The sequence below is a fragment of the Myotis brandtii genome, unplaced genomic scaffold, assembly GCF_000412655.1.
Source record: "Myotis brandtii unplaced genomic scaffold, ASM41265v1 scaffold103, whole genome shotgun sequence".
Taxonomy (NCBI): domain Eukaryota; kingdom Metazoa; phylum Chordata; class Mammalia; order Chiroptera; family Vespertilionidae; genus Myotis; species Myotis brandtii.
In genome coordinates, this window is record NW_005353460.1 from 6,435,667 (window position 1) to 6,456,979 (window position 21,313).

Genomic DNA, 21,313 nt, shown 5'->3' on the forward strand with positions numbered 1-21,313 from the left:
TCTGTCGCTGGGTATTATTTCCACAGCCCTGGTGTGCTTTCTCCAGGTGCACTCTCTACCTTTATCCCCTTTTACTTGGGCCTATCTTCTTCAGAGGTGGCTGTTTTTGGCTGCTATGGTTCTAAGCCCTGAAAGTTATGTTCCTTTAGAACAGTGGTTCTCAACCTTCCTAATGCCGCGGCCCTTTAATACAGTTCCTCATGTTGTGGTGACCCCCAACCATAAAATTATTTTTGTTGCTACTTAATAACTGTAATTTTGCTACTGTTAGGAATCATAATGTAAATTTCTGATATGCAGGGTGTATTTTCATTGTTACAAATTGAACATAATTAAAGCATAGTGATTAATCACAAAAACAATATGTAATTATATATGTGTTTTCCGATGGTCTTAGGCGACCCCTGTGAAAGGGTCGTTCGACCCCCAGAGAGGTCACGACCCACAGGTTGGTGACCCACAGGTTGAGAACCGCTGCTTTAGAATGCTTTACTTGACAAGGAAGCCCAAAAAGGCAGTATAGCTTAGTGGCCCAGAGTGTGGACTTTGCTTGTGTTTGAATCCTGCCTGTGCCAGTTTTAGCCATGTGATCTCAGATAAGTCATGTACCTCTCGTGTTTTAGTGGTCTTATCTGTAAAATGGGTTAATTATGATGCCATTCCAGAGGGCTTCAGGTAGAAATAGCAAGTTAATACCATAAAGCTGCTTAATAATCATTAGTAATCATTATACAAGTACTTTCCATTCTGATTCTATTATTTATCAGAAATGTGCATTTAAATTAAACTGAATATATTTTCTAGCAACTCTTAAGCACTTGGTAAATGTATATGGAATGAATAAAAATAAACATCAATTGTTTTGTGTTGTTGGCCTCTACTTTTTATATTGGTTAGAATATTTAGGTTATAGAAGATGAGTTATTTTTAATGTTTGTATTAACCCCTACTACCAAAATTAAGGACCAGTATTACATTTTGCTACTAATCTTGTGCTATTTTTTACCTCCCTTTTCTCATCTACAAAACCATTAGTTTATAAGTATTTTTATTGAGATTGTGTTGAAAGGTACTGCTTACATCCATGGCACTCTTAGTGATGTAAAAGTTTATGCCATCATATTTAAAAGTAGACGTTAATGACTGTGAGTCTCTTCCTGACACATTTTCCAAGTAACAGCAGTCACCCATTAAATATTAATCTAATAACAGGAACGGTAATGTAATCATCGATAAAGTGACTTTAGATGGCAGCATCATTTAGCAGTGAGATAAGGACTGGCAAAGCAGGCTGTTTACCCTCTGACAGCAGTTTTTCAGCGTTACATTTACTTTTGCCTTTTCTGCTTAATAACCCGAGAGTTAAATCCTTTTAAAGGGAGACCATCCATCTCCTTTCACGTGTGTCATTCTCGCATCGCAGAAAATGCTGCATAATCCTGAGATGACAGCCCCACCTCTGATGTCACCGAGGATGGTACAATCCTCTCGGAGTCTTCGCTGGGGCTCCTGCTGCTGCACTGGGGAAATGGTTACATTAAAGCTCACTCCCGTCATCTCAATTATCTCCTTGGAAGTAGTTTTCACAAATATAGCAAAGCCCTACGGTGGTTGTTTTCGGTAAGCTACCAAGGTAGAGAGCGGCAGAGGCAGAGGAGGGCGAGCGAGCTGGAGCACGGGCTGCTGAGCCTTTGTGAGAGGGGCTGAGGCGGCAGCTTCTCTCCAGGGCTCGGTGCTCGGAGCGCTTCCATTGACATCACCGTGTGCAGTGCAGGGCAAGCGGGGCTGCCAGGAAACCTGAAACTAATTTGCTTCCAGTTGACTAGAACAGCAGATTGTGCATTAGCTGGCTGCTTTTTCTAGCTAACTTTTCTCAAGCGTTAAGCTGATGAACTGGGCATTTTCTATGATCAATGGGTAACTGCTGGAGCTACAGTAATCTCTGTGAGTAACCTCTATTTGTAGGTCTATGCAGGCAAATCTCTTTTTATATATCGATTTCTTGTAAAATGCTGCTGTGAAATGATCCGTCTGTATTATTGACTGCTTTTGCTTACTAGTCCTGTCTTTTGACCGTCCCAGTGGGAGACTCCTGGGGCTACAGCAGGTTTTGCTGAATCCCGTCGTAGAGAAGAGCGTACTGCATTTATTCAGGGGTGCCCACGCCAACTGTGCTTTTAATTCCCCAGTCATCAGAAGGATGCCACCTGCCCTCTGAATGCTTTTGCCCAGTCCCTCACCTCGCTTTAACCTGGAATGTTTATTTTAGCATCGGACATTGGATTATCCAAAATTTTTATTTCTAAATAGAAAGCAGAATATTATTCTTACCTGTAATGTTATTTCCTTTCATTGGTTTGTGTGCTTTTTTTGTTCAACCAGCTTTCCTGGCAACACGGAGTTCTATCATACTATTTCTGCGCCCTGTTTTTGATATTATATAGAATGAAAGGAGAAAACGGGCTACCCCTATAGTTTTACAAAAACATAATATTGTGGCGCCTGATGGGACGAGGGGAGGAGTTTCTCTTAAAGAGCTCAAAGTCTTTTCCACCTGCATGCCTGAGGTATGGCTCTGCCTAGAGCAGTGAGGGAACAGCTTAGCTGTAGGGTAGCACCAAACGTGTCTGTGCACATGTGGCCTGAGGTCCTTTCTGCTGGAAGTTTGTAATAAGTATTTTAACTCCTCGGTGCCTATATGGGGTGGGTGTTTCCTGTCTATTGAAAGTGTCACTTTTAGAGTAATCCAAGATTTATTTCTCCCTCACCAGGAAACTTGACTTTAAACTTTCTGTAAGATTTGCATTTTCAGATATACTTGGAATTACTGCTCATGTCAGGTTAGAGCCTGAATCCTTAGCAAAACTGTGGGTTTCTTGTTGAACATGTAAACTACTGCATGCAACTGTGCATCAGCTGAGGCTTATTACAGGCCGGAGGCGGAGTGAGGTGGCTGTTTACCCTGGCACCCGACTTGTCTTGACACACAGCAGTTTTTGGAGAAGTCACAGCTGTAGTTAACATCACTGCAAGCAGCTCCAGCTGTTTGGCATTCATGATTTTTAAAAGATTGCATAGTATTTTGAAACATCAATTTCATTTTTTAAAATATAAAATTTTATATGAGAATTTATGTTAGTACTGCTATGTCCATGTTAACTTTAGCATGAGAGCCTACTTATAAACAAGACTGTGGAGTTATTTATAGGTTTACATTTTAAAATAAAAACAAAATGTCAGTGAAGATCAGAGAAATTTTAAAATTGGGTTTTTCAGGGAGAATGGTGGTTACCAGGGGTTGGGCGTAAAGGAAATAGGGACATGCTGATGTTGATTAAAGGCTACAAACTTCCAGCTATAAGATGAGTTCAAGTTCTAGGGATCTAATGGACAGTTTAGTGGGTATATTAGCAATATTGTACTATATACTTCCTAGCTGCTGAGAGTTAATTTTAAATGTTCTCAACACACACACACACACACACACACACACACACACACACACACACACACACACAATGGTAATTATGTAACATAATGGAGATGCTAGCTAAAACTGTAGTGGTAATCATTTTGCAGTCTATAAGTATAAAATGAACATGTTGCACATCTTAAACTTACACTATGTTGTATGTCAATTATATCTCAATAAAGCTAGAAAAAATAAATTGGATTTTTAAAAGTGTGGATTCCTAAACAGGAAGAAGTAGTAGAAAATGGATAAAATAGATGAAATCAGAGGAGCAACTCTGATCAGAAGCAATAGATCTGGAAAGAGAAGTGAAAGGTGTAGAGATAAGAAGAAACAAACATTTTGAAAGGTGGATGTTAGAAAAAAGTGAAAAAACCAACTGATTGAAAAAAAGGAAATCAGCTTTAGAAACCAATGATTTTGCCTGGCTGGCGTGGCTCATTGGCTGAGCATTGACCTGTGAACCAGGGGGTCACGGTTCGATTCCCAGTCAGGGCACATGTCCAGGTTGCAGGCTCGATCCCCAGTGGAGGGGTGTGCGGAAGGCAGCCGGTCAATGATTCTCTCTCATCATTGATGTTTCTATCTCTCTCACCCTATCCCTTGCTCTTTGAAATCAATAAAAATACTTTTTAAACCCCAATGATTTTAAAGACAGGCTTAAATTCAGCTCTAACGGCTTCGTGTTTATACTTGATGATGAGTAGCCTTGCACAATGCAGAGGCTTTGGTTTAAAACCAGGGACCGGTCCTCTTCTCACTTATTGTACCTTCTCCATGCTGTATGTGGGGCTGCTCCTCAGCCTCCAGAGCTGCCTCTGAGCTTGACTGGAATGTAAGCTAGTATCACTTCCCCAGGGACTAGAACTGAGTGAGAAAAACGGGTTCTGAATCATTAGTATGTGAGGTGAGCACGGCTCTAACCATTACTCACTCGGGAAAGAGTGTCTAGTTAAAGGAACAGTCTCTGTGTGCACATGCTAAGAGCTTGTGCAGTGGTTGGCAGGCCTTTTCCTTCCTCCCCCCCCCCCCCCCCGCCTGCATATAAATACCTTAAATATCTGTGCTTTTGGAGAGTTATTAGTGACCAGACAATAGCTAGTATCCTTGACTACATACTGTAGCCTTCTCCAAACTGTGACTTCTAGTAGGGTAAAGAGCATGTGCCCAAATATAATGTACTTAGATTACTCATTTTAGTAAATTCTCATTATTCATACTCGTTTTCTATTTGTTTGTGTGTGTGTTTGTTTGTTTTGGCAGAAACAGTTTATTGGGGGATAGACAGACTTCCCGCTGCAACAGGGCAGCAGGAAGGGGCCCAAAGCGGGTTACCCTGCTCTTATTTTTATCATGATAACTGTATTTTCGGTTGCTTAGGAAAATGGAATAAATTATTTTCCTGTGTGTGTTTTAATACAACTTTTTCTATTGCATTGCAAACCTGAACCATATATCACTGTGTTACTGGAGGGCGTTCTTGATGATTAGACATAAAAACATTGATCATTATTATTCAGAGTTAAAGATGATAGAAACTTACAGGTTAAAATGCATTTGAGATTTTTTAGTTTTACAAAGCATACTTTTTATATTTGCTTTGTAAATTGGACCTTTGTGTTCCATATTTTTATTAATTTCATGAAATTTCGTACTAAAGGGGACAAGTGGTCATCCTTCTGTCTATATGGGATTGAATTCCTTCCTGACAGTTTAGGGGGAGGTTGCCTTTAAGTTTGTTTTTGCAAATTTTCCAGTGTTAAAATAACTGAAGAATTTATAGTTCTTTTATCATACTAACTGATTGTGTAAGTTTTAATGTGTTTGCTGACTGATAGTTATTAGGAAGCTGAGAGCACCCGGGGCATTATTGCATTTACTAGTATGCAGAAGTGTAGAGTCATGGGCCATTCATTGTGAGGGAAATTAACTATGAGCTGTAAAATAAAGAAGTGGTGATATCACAGTAGGGGCGATCTCTTGCTCTCTTGAGAAGGATCTCCGGGTGATTGGAGGTCCAACCAGACCAGAGTGAGCCAGCCTTTCTCTTGGTAGGAATGAGAGGCTATGCTTCCTTTCGTTGATGTCTATTTGATTTAAATAGTTGGACCTTTCAGTTAGGAGGTAGGAACTCTTGAGATTATCTTTTAGAATAAAAACGTAGTCATTTAAACGTAGTCAGACCAACTTCCAGATATTGTTTTAGTTCTCTGGAGAAGTGCTTTTCATACTTCAATGTGCATATAAATTATCTAGGGTTCTTTTTAGAAATACAGAGTATGGTTAGAAAGGCCTGGGGTGGTACCTGAGTCTGCACTTTAACAAACTCCCGGGTGATACCTGTGCTACTGTCCCAAGGCCACACTTTTGAGTAGGAAGGCTCCAGGGCAGTGCTTTCAAATAGAATGTTCTGTGATCATGGAAAAAAGTTGCATTTCTGTGTGATGCAATATGATAGCTACTAGCTACATATGGTATTGAGCACTGGATTTTCAATTTTCTTTCATTTTAATTAATTTAAATTTACACAGCCATCTGTGGTGATGGCTACCATATTGTATAGCATAACTTTCAGAGACTAAGATGATCAATTGAAAAAATTTATGCTTAATGGTAATGGCTCATGTAAGATAATGTTGAATTATAGAACTGTGGCCAAGGTTGTCTACCCTTAACTTTACCGCCGCCTGAACCTGTCTGCAGTAGACAAGCAATACAGGTGGAGTTGCTGGCCTGCAAGCTCCCTGATGTCAAGAGCCATGCTGACCTTGTTTGTCGATCTGTTTTCCAGTTCTCAACACATATTTGATCCCCAGTACAGGCTGGCTGAGCAAATGGAAGAATTACTAGCTCTAAAGTTCAGAAAGACCCCCCAGGTTTCCATTCTGTTCAAGCCTATACTTGGGAGTAGATGACAGAACTTGGGTGGCACCGACATGTACTATTTTGCTGGTTGATTATAGGATATTCTTTATTCATTGATTTAACAAATATATCCCTTTTGCTAGGTATTGTTGTTCTAGGTTCTGGGGATATAATGGTGAAGAAAGTAGACAAGATCTTGCTTTTTGAGTTTATATTATGCTGGGAACAAAACAAAACAAAACAAAACAAAACAAAACACAACACCTTTGCCTAAAGACAATGGGCCCCAATTTCTAGGGAATGTGTATACAGAGAATTCATAATTGTTGTTCTCTTGAAGGCTCTAGGCATAGACATGACAATCATATTCCCTTGGGGAACCTATATTCCATTGCTCAGAATCTCTCATGCTAAACTTTTTTTTACTTGCTTTGCATTTCAGCTTTCAGTGGCCAAGTATGCAGAACACTTGCTGTATAGTTCTTGTTATTAGGATTATTACTTTCTTCAACCATTTTCTTTTAAGGACTTTACTAGCCAGAATGGAAGAAAATCCATTCCATTTACTGGCCCTCAAACAAGATTATTCTTTGAAGAGCCCGGTCTTTCTGAAGCACATTATGGAGCAAGTTAATTTCTCCATGATTTGAAGAATTATTTTTTTCAAAACTGAGGTATAATTGACATACAACATTATATTAGTTTCAGATGTACAACATAATGGTTCAATACTGGTTTATATTGTGAAATGATCACCGCAATAAGTCTAGTTAACATCTATCACCATATAGAGTTAAAAAATTTTTCTTGTGATGAGAACTTTTAAGATCTGCTCTCAGCAATTTTCAAATATGCAATACAGTATTATTAACTACTAGAGGCCCGGGGCATGAATTTGTGCATGGGTGTGGTCTGGCCGGCCCGCCCTGATGGGGGCTGATCGGGGCCGGGCCAGTGGGGGGTTTAGGGGGCGCGGGAGGTTGGCCACTGGCCCTGTCCCTGACTGGGGGCAGGGTCAGGCGGTTGGCCAGCCGGCCCTGCCCCCGATCAGGGTGGGGGCGCCAGTTGGGGGCAGGGCCAGCCAGCTGGGAGGTAGTGGGGGGGGGGCGATTAGGGCCCCGATTGGGCCAGTTGGTCGCCGCAGTACACGTCATAGCTACCGGTCGTTCCGTCGTTCCGGTAGCTTGGCTTTTATATATATAGATAGCCACTGTGCTGCACATTGCCTCCCCGTGACTTAATTTATTTTATAACTGGAAGTTTGTACCTTTTGACACTCTTTACCCATTTGCCCATCCCCACCCTCAGCCTCTGACAACCACCAATCTGTTCTATGAGCTTGTTTTGAGTTTCTTTTTTTATTATTCCACATTGAGATCATATGGTATTTGTCTTTTTCTGACTTATTTCACTTAGCATAATGGCCTCAAGGTCCATCCATGTTTTCACAATTGGTAAGGTTTTCTTTTTATGGTTAAATAATATTCTATTGTGTATCAATACCACATTTTCTTTTTAAAATTTTTTTCAGAGAGAGAAAGGAGAGAGAGAGGGAGAGAGAGAGAGAGAGATTGGTTTGTTGTTTTGCTTATTTATGCATTCATTGGTTGATTCTGGTATGTGCCCTGACTGGGGATTGAATCCGCAACCTTGGTGTAATGGGATGACAGTCTAACCAACTGACAGTTACCTCCAGCCAGGGCAATACCATATTTTTTTATCCATTCATCCATTGATGGACACTTAGTTTTTTTTTCATATCTTGGATGTAGTGAACATGGGAGTGCATATATTTTTTCAAGCAAGTGTTTTCATTTTCTTCAGATATATACACAGAAATGGAATTCTGGATCTTATGGTAGTTCTAGTTTCAGTTTTTTGAGGAACCTGCAACTGTTTTCTAGAGTGACTGCACTAATTTACATTTCCACAGCAGTGCACAAGAGTTCCCTTTTCTCCACATCCTCGCCAACACTGGTTATTTCTTGTGCTTTTGACAATACCCTCCTAACAGGTGTGAGGTGATATTTCATTGTGGCTGAGATTTGTATTTCCCTGATGAGTGACATTGAGCATTTTTTCATGTATAGTTGACCCTTGAACAGTGGGGGTGGGGGGGTTAGGGGCACTGAACCCCTGCACAATTGAAATCTGCATATAATTTTTGACTCCCCCAAAATGTAACTACTAATAGCCTACTGTTGATCAGAAGCCTTACCGATAACTAAAACATCAATTAATGCATTGTGTTACATGTATTATGTACTCCATCTTACAATAAAGTAAGCTAGAGAAAAGAAAATATTATTAAAAAACCATAAGGAAGAGAAAGCACATTTACAGTATTTTTAAAAATATATTTTTATTGATTTTTTTTAGAGAGGAAGGGAGAAGGATAGAGAGTTAGAAACATTGATGAGAGAGAAACATTGATCAGCTGCCTCCTGCACACCCCCTACTGGGGATGTGCCTGCAATCAAGGTACATGCCCTTGACCAGAATTGAACCTGGGACCTTTCAGTCTGCAGGCCGACCCTCTATCCACTGAGCCAAACTAGTTAGGGCTACAGTATTTTTTTATTGCATATAGATGAACCATGTAGTTCAAACCTTTATTGTTCAAGGGTCAGTTGTACTTGTTGCCCATCTGTATGTCTGCTTTGGAAAAACGTCTGTTCAGACCTTCTGCCCATTTTTAACTAGATTGTTTGCTTTTCTTGATATTGCATTGTATAAGTTTTTTACATATTTTAGATATTAACTCGCTATCAGATACAGGATTTACAGATTTTTTTTCATTCAGTATGTTGCCTTTTATTTTATTGATAATTTCCTTTGCTGTACATAAGCTTTTTAGTTTGATGTTGAAGAAATCTTTTTTCTATTACATTTTATTCTGTTATTAGAGGCCCGGTGCACGAAATTCATGCACTCAGGGTGGTGGGGGTGGGGTGTTCCCCAGCCTGGCCTGTGCCCTCTCACAGTGCGGAAACCCCACAATCAATCTCCCCAAAGAGGTAGGCCCTGCCCACCCATTTGGGGCTCCTCTATGGATTGCCCCAAAGAGGTAGGCCGGAGCTGCGCGGAGCCGCCGGGACCCCCGCCTCGCTGCGTGGAGCCGCTGGCCCTGCCTCAGCGCAGTGCACATAGCTTCAAGTCCCCGCCCACCCACACGTGCCTTGCCGCACATGCAGCCTCCTGGTGATGGATTGTTACGGGGTGAGGGCATCATGGCGTGAGGGCATGACGACCACATAGGCTTTTATTAGTATAGATGATCCTGTCCTCATGTTCCAGAAATGGACAACTATTTAATACACAACCCTAAGCACTCTCGAAATTGTATCTTTTTAAAAATATATATCTTTATTGATTTCAGGGAGGAAGAGAGAGAGAGGGAGAGAGAGAGAGAATCATTGATTGGCTGCCTCCTGTGCGCACCCCCTACTGGGGATCAAGCCTGCAACCGGGCATGTGCCCTGACCAGGAATCAAACCATACCTCCTGATTCATAGATCAATGCTCAACCACTGAGCCACGCTAGCCGGGCCTGAAATTGTATCTTCTTAATTGTATCCCATTTCTTTCTCAGTATATTAAACAAAAAGAAAAATTTTAAGTAAGTGGATTTAGTTACTTGTAGAAAAAAGCATTTTTACTAAACAACAGGAAATCATTTGTTGGGAATCTGACCAAATACAGAAAGCTGTGGATAAGATTCCTGGTGAAAAAGGATGACTCCTGAAGGAATATAAATAGATACCCTGAAAAGTATATGTATTTCACGTGAGTGTAGAAAGCTCTTCTCTCTCCCCTTCCCTCCTACACATTTTATACTACATTTTCTATCCTTAAAGGGGAAAAATCAATGCAGTAAAGCTATGAACTCTTATTAATTCAGATTCTACTAGTGTGCAGTTATATTTAGGTAAGCGCTAAAGTTCCTTGTTTTATACTTAGCAAATCCCTTTGTCACATATATCAGACCAAATTTGGGCAGCACTAATTTAGTAAGACTTTCTGGAGGAGTAACAGCTATTTCAGTTTCAGTTGGGTTCTTACATTAGTAATAGATGCAGACTGACAGAAGGCAAAGCACAGCTCTAACACGTTAGGTATCAGAAGTTGGCACAGGCTGAGCAGTGGCTCTGTGGATGCTTGCTGAAATTAGAGAGGGCGGGGACAAAGGCAGGGGGTGATAACGGTGTGGATACTGGCTGGAGAGGGAGAAGGGGCAGCCCTTGCACCTTTGTGCCATCTATCTGCCTTGTCCTGGCTCAGGCACTCACCATCTTACCTGCACCATTGCCAGCAGCCTGTGTTACTCCTGTGTCTGCTTATGCCTGCATTTCTCTCCTGTGCACCCATCACATGCTGCAGGACGAGCTAAGCAGACTTTTCATGCTTTGGCAATATTCAGCTGTGAGTCCCCTATGTTCAGTACGTAACAGGCAATTAATAAATGTTTGCTGAGTTGAGTGAATGGATTTTGGAAATGACTGACATTTAATGGAAAGTATGACCCTGTTTAAAAGGGCGCAGAAAGAAAACCGTAAAGTAAAAGAAGAAGAATTTGTGTGTGTGTGTTTAAAATACCCTAAACAGTCCTGAGTTTTAAACATAAAAGAATAAATCAGAAATTCTAAATAAAAAGGTCAGGATTAATATTTTATGAAGTTTAGTTTTCTGTTAAAGACAGTTCAAGAGGTGACAAGAAACGCAGACAGCAAACATAAACCGCTCTTGCATTCTAGCAAAGGGCGCCTTATTCGGAGGGAAGGATCCGATGTTGTCTCATGAGGTTTAAGGCTATTTCTATCCAGAAGCTACAACTGGAAGATTTTTTTCATTCTTTATCGTGTTTGGTAACGTCGCTGCTCTTAGAAATGAAAGTCTGAGAACTCAGAGGCCTCTTAGTTTTCCCAGGAATTTATTCCTGAGAAACAAACGATTAGGAATCTAGTCCTGACTTAATGTTGCATGGAGTACTTTATTGAACATCATTTCATGTGCCTTAACCAAGTCAGTTAGCCTCCCAGAACACTCATTTTCCCTGGCCTGTGCCAGTCTTTATTTAGGTAAGCAGTAAGTAAAACGTGTGAGAATAGTACTAACTAGAACAGTGGACTTAGAGCAGGAGGACTGATTAGAATGGGAAAGCAGGCTGTTTGTCACACAGGGCTCTGCCTTTGTCCTTCTCCCTTTTATCTCCTTTCTTTGACCAGATGCCAAGTTGTTGTATCAAGACATCACAAGCTCTCTCTCTCCCAGGGGCACACTCACACCTTTCTTCCCGCTTTCTTTCTCAGGTGTGCTTTTTCTCCCCAAGTCGTAAGGGTTCCCATGAGACTTGCAACCAGGGGAGCAATGGGCAGTGGCATCTAGTCTTGACCCAGACTAACCCCCTGAACTGGTCCCCAAGGCCTCCTTTTCTCTGACTCTCCACGGAGCTTACCGCAGCCTCACCTAGGCTCTCTCCTGTTGCTGCTTCCCTCCTCACTAAGCCCTTCCTGGTTTCACCTCCCCAGCTTTAATAAACGTACTCTCAAAAAGAAAAAAAAGACATCACAAGCATTGGCCCACAATTGATGCATTTGCTGTCTCCTTTATAAGCTACATTTTAATGAATATCATTAAAAATGGGCAAAATATAGAATAGTGGATAAAAAAGCTGTGGTACATTCATACCATGGAATACTATGCAGCAGTAAAAAAGAAGAATCTCTTACCCTTTGAGACAGCATGGAGGGACCTGGAGCATATCATGCTAACTGAAATAAGCCAGTCAGAGAAAGATAAGTATCACATGATCACACTCATATGTGGAACCTAAGTAACAAAAGGGTGGGTGGGTGGGAGGTAATCAAAGACCATATATGCATAACCCATGGACACAGACAATAGGGTACTGAAGGCCTGGGAGGGAGCTGGGCAGGCTGGAGGGGATCAATGGGGGAAAAAGGGGACACATGTAATACTTTCAACAATAAAGAATCATTTTTTTTTAAATGGGGAAAATAAATGTTCTGAGAGGCTAAATGAACTGACTAATGTAAATGAAATGATGTTCAGTAAAGTACTTTCTTGGAAGCCCATTTTCTTGATTTTTTTATGCTCACTCTTCTTTGGGCCAATTTTTATTTTAGTGGTTGTTTTATAGATGTTAGTGTAAAATGTTAGAAAAAAGTCAGTGTTAAAGTTTAACTTTCCTTCTCTTTGTTGACTGGGTTTCACTACAGTACATTTTGTAGTTAAATTCACAGATGGCTTCTATGGTCACTATGGGCAATTTCGTTAAAACACTTCATGATAGGTAAAAAATTGTAGCCTTTTGAAGCTTTAAAATATGAGCTAACATCATGTTTATTTCAAGCATATGTACTATATGTAATGCACAGCTAAAATTCTCTGGACATTTTAAGGAGGAGAGGTGACTTCTTGCAAAGCTGGTGATTGTGGGAAGGCTTACTGAAGGAGAGGGAGTTTCATTAGTTCTTGAAAGGTGAAAATAATCTGATCATGTGGAGACAGGAAGAAAAACTATGCCATATGGAGTAAAGAGGTTAAGCAAAGGCAGGAAGTATAAAGCTCAGTGTGTACATACCATTAACTTTATTTTCAGTATACAGGGTGGGGCAAAAGTAGGTTTATAGTTGTGAATATGTGAAACACAGACTTTATTCTTTTCCTCTTTTAAAAAAAAATTCTCACCCAAGGATATGTTTAAAGAGAGGAAGGGGGATGGAAGGAGAGAGGGGGGGAAGAGAGAGAGGGAGGAGGGAGAGGAAGAGTAACATCAATGTGAGAGAGAAACATCAATCAGTTGCCTCCTGTATGCATCTCAACTGGGTTCAAATCCGCATCCTTTTTGGTGTATGGGATGACCTTCCAACTAATTGAGTCACCTGGCCAGAGCCAGAGTTTAATCTTGTATTATTATTTACTAATTTTTGTGTTATTTTCCATATGGACAGCTGTAAACCTACTTTTGCCTCCACCCCTGCCCCCCGTATATTGGACAGAACACTTTCAAGGTGTTCATGTGCTGCCCCCCTCCTTCAGTTAGAGAAGCAGTGGTATAACATTTGAAAAGGGAGTCAAGTGAGACAGTAGATTGGGAAAGGTAGATTGGGACCAGATTATGGATCCTAACTTTTGGATGAAGGAGTTTGGACTTTAGACTTTATTCTGTAGGCAATGGGGAACTACTGAAAGCAACCTAAATTTTTGTTTTAGAAAGATTATGGTACATAAGATGAAATGGAAAAATGAGGCTGGACATTGAATGACCATTTTAGAAGATATTTTTAAATTTCAGGGAAAAGATAGAAGACACATCCTATTGTACCTCCCTACCAGCAGAGATGGAGGGGAGGGAAGGGATATAGGCATAGCAGAGGTGGGATAGACAAGCTGGTTTTGATTGCTTGTGTCATGTTGGTAAGTACAGCATTCCTTTGAGCCTGTTTTCTCAATTATGTTAGGTCTATGAATTATTAGATTTCTTCACGAATTTTATATTCCGTAATCATGAATTTTTGGAAAGCTATACTTTAGCTTGTGAAGTAATGAAAAGCATTATAAAATCTAAAGGAAATATTTCCCACTATGAATTAAGTCTTTCTCTAATCATTTTAAGATATTTAACTGTGTTAAAGAAAGAAAAACATGTTTTTGGATTGTTCACTTTTTTCCTTTTATAGCATACTAGTGGCCCAACGCGCAAAATTGCACACAGTAGGCCTCCCACCACGGGAGTCGGTGGGAGCCGCACAGCTTCTGTGGGAGCCTGCAGGAGCTGTGGTGCGCCCGCAGGAGGGAGGCGGGAGCGAGTGCTGGTGCCCGTGGGAGGCGGGAGCAAGCTGCTGGTGCCTGCCGGAGCTGGGGGGAGGGACAGAGAGGTGCTCCATGCACCTCCTGATGACCAGTAGCACAGGCACCCCTACCCACCTGCACACGCCTGCCCACGCCTGCCCGCATGCACACGCAGCCTCCTGCTGATCAGTTGTTACAGCGTCACAGCATGACAACCACAGGCTTTTTATTAGTATAGAAGATTAACAATAAATTTATAGCTTTAAAGTGCTGAAGAAACTGAAGTCCCCTGAGCGATTAAGGGAGAAAAAAACTGTTTAAAGCCTAAAAAACTAGAAAAAGGTGTAAAAAAATGCCATATAGAATACTTCCCAATTCATTTTGAGAAGTCAGCATTACCCTAGTACCAGAACCAGAAAAGATAATACAACTACAGACCAATATTGCTTATGAATATAGATGCAAAAAAACAACAACCTAGAAAACTGAATCCAGCAACATATAAAAAGGATTATACATCATGATTGAGTGGGATTTATTTCAGGAATGCAAGGTTGGTTCAGTATATAAAAATCAATTAATGGTATACATCATGTTACTAAAATGAAAGACAAAACCCACATGAGCATCTCAATTGACAGAGAAAAAGCATTTAATAAAATTTGACACACTTTCATGATAAAAACACTTGAAAAACTAGAAGTAGAAGCGACCTCCCTTATCCTGATACCGGGTGTTTGTGTAAAACCCACAGCTAACATCATACCTAGTACTGAAGGACTAAAAGCTTTCTCCTAAGGTCAGGAACAAGACAAGGATTTCTGCCCTAACTACTTCTATTCAATATCCTGCTGGAGAAGGAAAAAGTATCCAGACGGGAAAGAAAAAAGTAAAACTCTCTATTCAGAGGTGGCATGTATAGAGGAGGAAATCTTAAGGAATCTACAAACAAGCTGAGAACTAATAAATTCAGCAAGATTGCAGGATATAAGTTCCACATACAGTAACCAGTTGTATTTCTGTGTGCTAGCAATGAATAATCTGAAAATTAAATAAAAACCCCACAGTTCTACATGTCATAGTATCAAAAAGAATAAAATACTTGGGAGAATAAATGTAGTCACTAGGGAAATAAATGCAAGTCAAAACCACAGCGACATACCATTTCGTACCCCCTGGGATGACTATAATAAAAAAGATGGACCCCTGTGATGTTGCTGATAGGAATGTGAAATGGTGTAGTTGCTTTGGGAGATTCGCCGTATCTCAAAACATTAGGCATAAACCAGAAATTACACTCATAGGTGTATACCCAAGAGTATTGAAAATAAATGTAGATGTAAAACTTGTATACAAATGTTCATTATTCATAATCCAAAAAATTGGAACAACACAAATATTCATCAGTTGATGAATGACTTATAGACACTGGTATATCTATACAATGGAATATTATTTGGCAATAACAAGGAATGAAGTTCTGATACATGCTACAGTGTGAATAAATCTTGAAAACATTGTGTCAGTGAAAAAAGACAAACATAAAGTGCTATATTGGATGATTCCATTTACCTGAAATGTTCTGAATATGCAACTCAATAGAGATAGAAAGTAGATTGGTCTGAGGAGACAGGGCAATGGGGAGTGACAGCTAATGAATACGTGTATTATTGGGGGGATGGCGGTGATGAAATGTTCTGGAATTAGTGGTGATGGCTGCTCAATGTTATGAATATATTAAAAACGACTGAATCTTAAAAGGGGGACAAATTGGAAGTCCTGTGACATTCTTTAATGAAAAATTAAATATGTCAGTATCCCATCCTAGGAAGAGGGGCCTTTATTGTTTTTCACTGTCTTCCTTTTCAAAATCAGGGTTTGAAAAGTCGCTTCCTCTTAGATTGCAGCAGCTGCATCATCTTAGTTCTGCCTCATGACGGTATTTTAAATCCTGCCATCACAGAGAAGTGTTTCTTGGATTCCATCAACACTTGATGCAAATTTAATTTTAAAAGTATATTTCAAATTATTTAAAAAATGGAATATGAAACAGTATGCACTCTCAGATGTATTACTATTCATAAAATTTTGCATAACTTGAATAGCTGCTGGATAACATGTGAATCTATGTTTCCAAGTTACCTCATTTTGTGCATGCCTTAGAATCAAGTCTTTCATGTTATTTCAATGTGTAGTACCAGACATTTGTCAAATACTTCATTCGATAGGACAGGCACAGTTATCAGTGCTTTAAAAAACAACAACAGTGCCCGGCCAGTTGAGCACTGACTTACGAAGCAGAAGGTCACAGTTCGATTCCCAGTCAGGGCATATGACCAGGTTGTGGGCTTGATCCCCAGTGTGGCGCATGCAAGAGGCAACTGATCAATGATTCTCTCTCATCATCTATGTTTCTATCTCTCTCTCCCTCTCCCTTCCTCTCCGAAATCAATAAAAATACATTTAAAAAACACAAAACAATAACAGTAGATATCCTCTTACAAAAATTTGTCCACCTAAGTACACTGCATGTCTAGTATAGATGAGGGTTTTCTTGATACAAAGAAACCAAAACCAAGTTCTGAAGGAAATTGGATACTGAGGCTGATATGACTGTAACTGTTATCCATACTCCTCCCAATTTAATTTTTTGTTAATGAGAATGTCTTCCTTGTTCTCACTGACTGCCATATGAATAAGAAAATATAAATTTGATCCAATATTTTAAATACATACTAATTATTGTTTTCATTGCTTCATATATTGGGATTATGCATAAGATACCATTTAAATTTTATGCATTTTGGGATTCTGGAAATTTTTCTCCACGTATTAAGTCTCCTATTCCATTTTGACTTCACTCATTTCTCAGGGATGTTCTGAAAGCATTCCCCTCCCCACGCCCCACAAATCAAACAGTGAAGCAGGGAGGCTTCCTGCTGAAAAAATATTTACTGACTTTAAATAGCTCACATCTTTTTTCTGAGGCTCTATCTCAGAGCTTGTGCTGCACAAATGTTGTTGGCTGGATCGTAAGGCTATTGTTGTTATGCCTAATATAAATATTTTAGTTGCTGTTTCATGAGTAGTATTTGGAAAGTGATACGTATCCTTATTTTAATCTCTTTTGCACATGCAGCAACTGAGCTGCATGTGTGGGACTTTATCAGAAGTAGGTTAGATATGGCCCATGTCATTAAATTGTCTCCTTCTCTGCCAAAACCTGTGTGGTTACCTGTAAGGTAAGTGGCAGCGACCACTGGCAAGGTTATGAGAAGTGGTAAGGGGGAAGGAGACAGCGAAAGAGTCAAAGACCATTGAGTGCCTAATAGGTGTGGATATTTATTGACACACATTGAACCTGTTGTTCAAAACCAGTCATGTGTCCATTCTGTTCTCTTCATAGGTGATCATGGAGGAAGCACTTTACTCCCACCGAATGTCACAAATGAATTTCCAGAATATGGGACCATGGAGGACGGTGGAGAAGGCCTAAGAACTTCTCTTGAGTTTGATGCAGAGTCTCTGCCATGCTGCCTGCAGGGGCAGCAGGGGGTTCAGCCTCATCCCAGCCACCACTCTGGGCTTGACAGTATTACAGAAGGACCAAAAGATGTTGGAGGGGGCTCCTCTCAAAGTCACCTCAAGGAACAAAGTTTACAACCCATAGACTCTTTGATTTCAGCTCTGAAAGCTACAGAAGCCAGAATAGCTTCTGGAACGTTACAGGCTACAAAGGTACTGGACAAAGATGCTGTTTCTAGTCTCTCAGTTCAGCAGGTGGACAAAGAGCTGGACACTGCCAGTCATCAAACACAGACAGCCACCAAACTGTTCCCTGCTGGCCAGGAAAAACCACCAGATATACCTCTTTCAGCTGAAGTGACGACGGGGGAAGGTGTTCTTTTGCGCATCCAGGAGGATCTGACAGTGCTGCTAAGTGGAGAAGCTCAGGGGGAGCTTTCCCGGGTAACTGCCAATGGGAGGAAAGGGGCTCTCCGCGTGCAGGAGCCAGCTTGTCCCGGGTCCTCCCTGGGGAGCCCAGCGGCAGCCCACAGCTCTGCGGGCAGCATTGGCTTCCTGAGAGAGGGGAGGTCTGAGCTGCAGAGAGAGCACCCAGGGGGATGTGATCGAGGCAGCTCCACGGGACGGCCTGGCCGGGTCAAACATGTGGAATTTGAAGGGGTGGAAGTATTGTGGACAGGAGGGAAGAAAAGAGAGACACGGCAACCTGCGGATTTTGAGACATCCTCGGAAAGGACTACCTCTCCTGAAAGTCAGGGGTTTTCCAAAGTGCCAAGCCACCTCATCTCTTCTGCTGGTTTGTGTAATTCAGTTGGTTTCACCGAGCGTGTTGGGGGCGACACCTGGAGAGGTCCTTCAGAGAGGCCGGCCACTAGCTCGGGGACATTTCCCCCCGCGCCTCTTGTTGAGGGTGGAGAGGATGAAGTCTTCCTAAAGGAAAACAAAGACCATCTTGAGGAGAAGCCTGAACTGGAGAGAGACAAGGAGAGGTGAGCCCCCATAGTCCTACTGTCTGTGGTCCTGGTACATATAGTTGGAAACGATTATCCTCGCTTGGCTTTGAGAACTCAGCTCACAATTTCCTGGGTCCTTTTTATCAAACAACAGAAGTTCCTGTAAGCTAGATTCCTTCTAAGTATCCAAGATATTCGAGTGATCTTGTTATCAAGTTGTCCATTAGGCATAGACCAGAAAAGCAGAATGATGGAGAGACTGTGAGTGCTAAACTATGTGAATCCATTTCTGACATTTTGTTATATTTGACAGGCTTCAGGTTTTCCAACATCAAGGTAACTACAACACCCCACAATTATTTTTAATAATATGAAAAGATTTGGACTCTTTTGACATATCCTGTAGTCATTGTATCCTAACTAAGGCATTTTTTCTGGGTGCAACGCCAGTGCCTGCATCCAGCCTACACACATGTATGAACATAGAGGTTCTGAGTGAGGGGCTGGCTCAGTGTTTCAGGTTTAGAGAGGAGGTCAGGAGGCTAGAAATAGACTGTGTAATTCAGTTGTTCTGTGGCATTCACATGAGAATCCCTTCCCACAGGAAGAGCATGTTTTGATTATGTCTCTGATAAGTAAACTCAGCATCATATGGTATTTCCTGGTCTTTCCATTCATTTCTGACATCACATCCACACCAGCTGAGAGCCTGGGTCAATGGAAGACATGCCCCGTCTTTCTCCACTTCCTGTGTGCGTGGTCTGGCCACACAGTGCTCCTTCCGGCAGTCACTTGAGGCACCATTTCAGATTTGCACCATCTTTTCTGCCCTGGCTTCATGACGCCACATTTCATTGTTCTTAAGGGAGAACATCAGTGTCAAAGCTGAAGCACTTTTTTTGTTTGACTGGTTGGGATAGGGAAATGCCTTTTCCTCTATAATTAATTACAAGTACGAGGAGAGTGAGGCTCCTTTGGAATGGCTATCAGGGCTTCTTTTCTCCACTCCCCCTTTCCCATCCCCCAACACATAAAATCTTCAGACTTCCCTCAAAAGCAGCCTTGATATGTGGCACATGACTCAGCAATTTTATTTCCATGGAATATGCATTTTTGCTGTTGTGTAGATTATTCATTTCTCCTTTCTTCCCTCCCGCCTTCCCTCCTTCCTTTTCTCCCACAAATATTTTTTGATTGTCTTCCATGTCCTTGACACTGCTAGATGCTGGGCATAAAGGAATGTTTAAAATAGACACAGCAGCCCTGGCTTGGTTTGGCTCAATAGACAGAGCTTCAGCCTGTGCACTGAAGGATCCTGGGTTTGATTCCGATCAAGGGCATGTACCTTGGTTGTAGGCTCAATCCTCGGCCCTGCTCGGGGAGTGCATGCAGAGGCAACCAATCGATGTGTGTCTCTCACATTGAGGTTTCTCTCTCTCTGTCTCTCTCTCTGTCTCTCTCTCTCCTTTCCACTCTCTCTAAAAATCAATGGAAAAAATATCCTCGGGTGAGAATTAGCAAAAAAAACCCCCAAAACACAAAACAAAACAAAAATAGACACAGCCCATGGTCACTGCCTTCATGTAGTTTACTGCTGAGGATAAACATTGACCGCAAAAACACATTAATAATTATAGGACCACAAATTGTGCTAGGTTCTGTAGGGTAAAGGAGAGAGATACACTAGAAAGAATCATTTGAAGACAGGAGAGGCTAATTCATTTGATGACTTGGGCAAGGCCCTTCTTTGGAGGTGATCATTAGGCTGAGCCTTGAGGAATGACTGTGAGTTAACCAGGCAGAGAATAGAGGGAGAAGATTCCAGGGAGAGGGACTCACAAGGGCAGAGGAGGTTGCTGGAGTGCCCGGAGTTGTGTGAAGCAAGGGCCTTATGACACGTTTGAAGACTTGACACTCGACCAGTGAGGCTGGAGCATAAGGAGCTGGGGAGAGTGGTGGGAATCAGTGTGTGGGGAGGAGCTTTATCATAGGAACTTTTCATTTTATTCCAAGTATAGTGAGAAGCCATTAAGAGACAGAAACCCTCTTGGTACGTGGTAGGCCTTTAGTCATTTAAAAACAACCAAGACAATTGTATTGTTGAAGATGAATCCTATCAGTATCTAGGAGGAATGTAGATTGCTTATGAGGTGTTTTTATCCCTATTTTTATTTTGTTTCTATTTTTAGGAATCTGAGGCTCAGAGAGGTTAAGTTGCTAGGTGACATAGCTAGCACTCAGCACACCCAGAATCCAGCTCCAGGTTTTTCTAATTCTTGACCTCATGTGCCCAACTGAGTTTTAAAAATTTTACCTACTTACTGTAATGTTCATTTTTAATATTTGAAGAACCTGATACATATTAATTAATTAATTAATGCCCCACCCCTGTATATTAACTTAAAAATTGTTTCTAGGTTTTCACTGTTTTGGTTAGCCTTGTTGTAAACATGTCTGTGGGCTTTTTTTTTTTTTAAGGTTATTCACTGTCTAATTTTGGACTTGGAATCTCTCTGCAGTTCTGCCTTATTGTCAGCAGGGGGCAGCCCTCAGATTCTAATGTCATCTGCTTGAGGGTTCTTGGTCTTTAAATCAGAAAGTATTAATAGACTGATGAAAGCTTAGTGTATTTTTACTCCATTAAGTTTACACAACATATTTACTTGCTTCTGTTAAAATTAAG

The 21,313-nt window shown here is 41.1% G+C and overlaps 1 protein-coding gene across 1 annotated transcript in view; it reads left to right on the forward strand.

The window, feature by feature from the left end:
- The window catches only part of PSD3 (pleckstrin and Sec7 domain containing 3), a 418,120-nt gene that overhangs the window by 140,809 nt on the left and 255,998 nt on the right, over nt 1–21,313 (forward strand). Inside the window, exon 3 of the mRNA XM_014536830.1 lies at nt 17,559–18,666. Coding sequence (XP_014392316.1) covers nt 17,559–18,666 — 1,108 coding nt within the window. The remainder of the gene's footprint in view (nt 1–17,558; nt 18,667–21,313) is intronic.